We start from the raw sequence: 6,481 nt of genomic DNA, 5'->3' as shown, positions 1-6,481 counted from the left end.
CATAATCTTTATTCCTCAAATTATCCTCATAAAACTCACATCCTTCACCAATTGTCATCAAAATCAATATTCATACTCCTTATCAATTAATCTCAATATTAGCAATCATTATCAACATTCATATTTCCACAATTAACATACACACTCATCAATATCAACCAACATCATAATATATCATTAGCACCAATAATTCCTCAACAAATCACCATCACCCACAAAAATCAATAACCACTAGTAATCAACATCAATCTATCATCATATTAGAATCCACCACAATCATACCCCAACATATACATTTTTCACAATCTTCATCATCATGCATATACCACAAACAACTACACATCCAATTCAATCCTATCATATGGTTCACTAGCCTAAGTATCCAGAAACATTACATATTATATAAAGAAAAATGAAACCATACCTTGGCTGATTCTCAATATGTACAAAACATCACTTTGAGTCTAAACAAGCTTTCAAAAAGCCAAGCCAACTCCAACAAGCACCAAAGCTCAAACTAACATCATGTAACATACAAACATCAAACCTAAGGTTCACAAAAATAACTAAACACAAGGGTTTAGTGAAATCTTACCTTACCCAATGAGATTAGGGGTAAAATCCAATAATTATCCGCCACTAGAGATCACCTAATCAAGCAAAATCACAAAATCTACTCAAAAACCAAACCCCTAAAAAATGCAGAAGTTAGGGCAGGAAACTGGTGTGTGAGTTTCAAAATCTTACCAAAAAAACCTAAATAGAAAGAAAGAGCTCGTCAAGAGCTTCGCGTGGCCGCAAACGACTCGTCAATCGGAGTTCCGTAACTCAAGTTATGGCTCACGGAAGGTGATGATGAATAGTGACAATGGGGTTTCAAAATCTTATTTTTCTCAAAACACAGTACCAGACAGACTAGAGCCGGTACTGCCGGTTTAAGCGCCAGTGCGCATTTTTACAAAAACTTTTTGAGAAAGATACATTTTCCAACTCGGAAAAAATTTATTAAATCAAATTTTACCTTTAAATTTTTAAATTAAAACTTCTAAATTTTGAATCTACTCCGGACACTTATAAATTATTATTTTATTAAAACGATATTACGTAAAAACTCTGGTTCTTACAGTTATGGTGTACAATGTTGCTACGTTTCTAAAGTGATGTCGTAGCAAAGAAAAGTGTAGCCTATTCTTTTGAATTCTGGTAACCATTAGTGCTGAAAAGTGTAACCTTTAGTTCTGAAGAGCATCACTTGAAAAGCACATCCTATTCTCAAATGCCAAAAGCGTAGTCTTTGATACAGAAAAGCGTAGCATTTGAGAATAGGCAACACCGGTATAGAGACCCCCACTAAAGCGTCTCCGAAGCTTAAAAAGCGTAGCCTTAACCCAAGACATCATTATTTTATTTTTGGCTACACTTTTTAAGTGTACCTGAACAAGTGATTTTTTTGTAGTAAATATATATCAATAGGAGTAAATAGTCATTTTGGTACTCAAAAGATTTAGTTTTTAATAAAACAAATTTTAGCATTTGTTATTAACAAAATGAACCCAAAAAAATATATTTCATTTGACAAAGTGACTTAAACGTTTGGTCAATGGTTAATTTATTTAGTCAACTGTTAAATTTTTCATAAAAATATTAATTTATCCTTATCTTCTCTTATAAGATTACAAATCTATTCACACTCTCTCACAATTGCCTACCACTATTCCTACATTCTTTACCCACCTTATCGCACATCCTCTCCCTGCCCTACCTCCGCTTCTACCACCACCATAACCAATTTTCAATTCTCCATTGCATCAACCAAAATAAGTAAAATATTAACCTAATAACCATCACTAAATCAACCAAAAAACTTACAAATAGCAATAAACAAAGAAACAAAATAAAGTCTAAAAAATAATTTTACAATAATCAAATAATGAATGATGGAATCTAATCCAATAATCAAATAGGGGGCAAAGCACAATAAATTCCAACAACAAAAAGGAGTATGCGGTGTTGTGAAATTAGATATTTACAATCGCAGGCTACGAAAAAACCAAAAACATATCTTAACCCAAAATTTCAATAGAAAACGATGAACAATTCGAATATGGGGAAGATGAAGACGAAAAAAAAAAAAGAGAAAATATAGGGAGAATTAGGACTGAAAGTGAGTCGAGTTGAGTCGAGTTAGATCAAGTTCAAGTTTGGCTCATGGAAATTGAGCTTGGCTCACGGAAATTGAGCCTGGCTCACGACTCGACTCATTAACAATCAAATATATTTCTTAAGTTTAAGTTCGGCTCATGGAAAGCTCATAAGTTGGTTCAAGCTCACAATCTAGTTCATATAATAAGAATATAATCTATAATTTTATATCAATAAATTATAACATATATATTTTTAAAAATATTAAAAAAATTAATTTTATATATTGTCTATCTATCAATTATAAATTTTTTATTTATATCCTACATCAAAATTATATATAAAAAATAAATATAAAATTTTAAATAATTAAAAACATTAATATATATGTAAAATTGTATATTACTAATGAGTTTATTAGCTTATTAAGTTATTAAGTAGAGATCCTCTCATCGTAGGACCAACCATGATGACCACAAATAAGGTGGAGATGCTTTTGCAATGTGGTTGGTCGTGGGAGAGAGAGAGAGGAAAGGCTGCGACGGGGAAATAAAAGAAATAGGGTTGGCAACGGAACTTTTCCACTTTGAAAAGATTAGTGTTAGTGGTGGATTGCTGATGAAAATTGTTACAATGATAATATAGTGGAGTATATAGTAATAACTGGACAAGTGAAGAGAAAGAATAGACCTGAGAATAGATTAGTAATTTTATAATAAATTCACAGTTGATTAAATAAATTAATTATTGAGCAAATATTTGGATTATTTTGTCAAATAAAATATATTTTATCAAAAATAAATGTTGAGATCTATTTTTATCAAAAATATAATTTTTCGATGCCAAAATGACTATTTGTGATATATAGGAGTACGTAGCTTGTGCCTTCTTAAATTTTTGGGTGATAGCTTTTTTTTTTTTACTGTATCATGTCAAATACAGCTTACCAACAGTAAGTTGTTTGACCAAATTTTAAATCGTGATATATAATCGAGTATCATTTGAAATCGTACACTACATAAGCATATATTCATAAAAAGAAATCTAAATAATAAAGTTATATGCCTCAAACGTAATATACTAAATAAATTTTTAAAAGTTGTAAATTCAATTTTTTATACATAAATATATGATATTGATTTTTTTTTTTTTTTGCAGTAATAGTTAGCAGATTTTTTTGGATCAATGATAAAATTTGAACCCAAAATTTTTAAATAGAAAAAAAAATTATGTTATTTAAGTGATAACATGTTCGCATATATGATATTGATTTTTTTTTTTTTTTGGTACAATGATATTGATTGATTTTCCCGTTGTTATCCCTTGCTAGATAATGGACTTATTAAGTTATTATTGAATTTGGGCCTTAGCCATTTATATTAGTATGGTTCTGAATATATCATGATCAAGTCTCTGAAATTTCATCGTTCTTCTCCTGTATTGATGAGCTTCCAAATCGAATAGAAGCATGCGATTGGAACCACAAAATTTATGGCTCTAAAACATATGATGATAATACCATTTCATCCGTGGGTTATAACTTCGACTCAAATATATCTATAAATCGAAATCTGCTTAAAATTAAATAAATACGTTTTATATCAATAGTGTGTAGAATACATATTTTGTTCCTTTAACTGACTTATCTGATAAAAATAAATGATCACGTACCAACCTAAATCGACACAGAAATTTCTGCTCAAATCTCTCTACACAAATTTTAAGCGAATCACTAAAACATATTTATCGTATGATCAGTCATAGCACTTCAAAACAGTTACAGAAATGCTGATAACCATTTCAAATACAACTTTATAAATATAAGTGACTCACTAGGTCATAAGTATCTTATTCATTCTGAATATCATTTTTATTACTCACATTTTTACTGACTTAAGCGTTGGAGTATCTTTGCAGGTGTCTACCGCCATCGTTCTTAAAAAAATTGATGTATAATTGACTTGATTTGAAAAAAGACGAACTTAAACTTGTAATTCAACTAGCTCTACCTTAAAATCGGTTATCCAAAAACACCATTAATAAACACGGAAAAATAACTGTGTCACATACAGTATTTATTAATGTTTTTATTCTTTATATTTAATTTCATCACTATAAGAAACATTAGCCTTTTTATGGTTACTAAGTAACTATTTTAGAAAATTATTTTTTAACAATCACAAATGATGCTTCTGCTACTATTATTTATTATTATATTTCCCTACTCTATCTTATGATATATATCGATACGCGTTTTTCTACCGATGCCTTTGGAAGACCTACTTTCATTGATCAATTCTATATATACGTATCTATTATTCTACTATAGCAATTCTATATATACGTATCTATTATTCTATTATAGCATAAGGACAAGTTAAAGAAAAAAAATGACTCAAATAAAAATATCTAAAATATATTTTTTAAATATAATTTTTAATAATTAAAATTTAATATATATAATCAATTAAATTATATTATTTTTATAAAAATTAGGTAAGATAATTTAATTTAATCAAAAAAAATGATAAATCAAATATTAAATTGATTTAATTTAATATTATTTTTTATAAAAAAATTACTATAATATTTTTATTATAAAAAATGACTAAAATATTTTTATTATATATATTTATTTATTTTAAAAATTTTAAATTTTAATTTTTTACTTAACTTTTTTATTGTCATAAAATTAGGATTTAGAGTTTTTAAATATATATATATATATATATATATATAAAAGTATTTTAGTTATTTTCTATAATAAGAGTATTATAGTTATTTTCTATAAAAAATAATATTAATTTAGATCAGTTTAAGATTTAATTTATTATTTTTTGATTAAATTAATTTATTTGATTTAATTTTAACAAAAATAATATAATTTAATTAATTATATGTATTAAATTTTAATTATTAAAAAATATCTTTAAAAATAAATATTTTTATACGAGTGGCTCCAAAAAAAATTGTTCATAGACAAACTATGCTGATAGGCTATTATAAAGAGAAAATTTTATTATCACTTAGAAATTTCACTTACGTGTAATACAACAAGAACAGTAATAATCACTAACATATCTAAAGTATTGATTGAACATGGAAGTATCAATTAGCACAAGCAAGGCACGTGCCAATCAGAACAACAAAAGTAAAAACTGTATAGAACTTTGAGAGACACACATATATGTGAAGTGCCATTGCCATTCATTCAACAATACCAGGGTCTTTACTCTTAAGTATGGCAATAGCAGTTTAATTAAGAACCATAATTTAAGGGCAGACGAATCCGTTAGGGACACCTTTTCCACAGTAGTTGAGAATCAAGCTCAAGCTGATTGGAATGTTAAGGTTGATACCAAGCAAATTGGCTTTAAGAGCGGTGCAAAGGCAAAGAGCAGCTTCAAGATCAACGAGGCCATTAATGAGGGAGCAGCATGGTGTCTTTGCTGGATTTCCAAGCTGAACGTTCACCAAACCCAACACGTCGGCGCACACGCCGAACTTGAGCGTGTCTCTTGGGCATTTGGGTTGTGAGGGGGGCTTTGTGGATGGCGGTTTGTGGTTGTGGCTTTTGGTTGGTGGTGGTGGACATGGCACGTAGTTTGAGGTTACAACTGTGAAGAAGAGAATGTTGAGGGCAATGAGAAGAGCACTCTTTGAAGCCATTTCACAAACAGTTGGTGCTAGTAATGAAGTAATAACTACACTTTCTTTGGGACACTATTATTTGTTTGTTACTTTGGTTTTCTTTTCTTGTGAGTTGTGAGTAGTGATGGTGGTTGGAGGAGGTTGTTATGGGGTTTTATAAGGAAGTATTGGGGAGTTGTTTGGGAATTTTCGTTTTTTAAGGTTTAAAAAATAATTGGGATATTTTTTCGTAATAATTTGGAGGAAATACATTATGCATGTGAGTACAGTGAGGGATCACATTGGACGGAAACTGGAAGAAGCCAACACTAGCTGGCAGCACAACATGGAAGGAACCATATGTTTTAACCACGCGGGAATTATTTGGAAAAAAAATGTTAGGATAGGAACTAAGATTTATAATTTAGAATTTAGTATTTAATGTTTGAAATTAGTTAAATATTAATTAAAAATAATAAATTTTATAGTTATATAATATTAATCATAAAAATAGAAAAAAATCTCGATTGAATAAATATAAAGAATTAATTTTTAATTAATTAATATTATTTATTTTTTATTATTAATTTTTTTATTTTTTAAAAATTTTAAAATCTTAAAATTTAGAATTTAAAAATTAAAATAGATTGTTTAGAATTTAGACTTTATAGTTTAACATTATTTTTTTACTTTTATATAGTAATATTGT

At 28.3% G+C, this 6,481-nt stretch overlaps 1 protein-coding gene across 1 annotated transcript; it reads right to left on the bottom strand.

Moving 5' to 3' along the window:
* Nucleotides 1-5,140: 5,140 nt before the first annotated feature.
* LOC130955961 (14 kDa proline-rich protein DC2.15-like) lies at nt 5,141-5,936 on the bottom strand. Its single transcript, XM_057883011.1, has one exon. The coding sequence runs from the start codon at nt 5,809-5,811 to the stop codon at nt 5,416-5,418; it is 396 nt and encodes a 131-aa protein (XP_057738994.1). The 5' UTR covers nt 5,812-5,936; the 3' UTR covers nt 5,141-5,415.
* Nucleotides 5,937-6,481: the final 545 nt, after the last annotated feature.

This window comes from Arachis stenosperma, chromosome 1, assembly GCF_014773155.1.
Source record: "Arachis stenosperma cultivar V10309 chromosome 1, arast.V10309.gnm1.PFL2, whole genome shotgun sequence".
NCBI lineage: Eukaryota > Viridiplantae > Streptophyta > Magnoliopsida > Fabales > Fabaceae > Arachis > Arachis stenosperma.
Note: the sequence above shows the minus strand (reverse complement) of the source record. Positions and strands in the feature narration are given on the sequence as shown.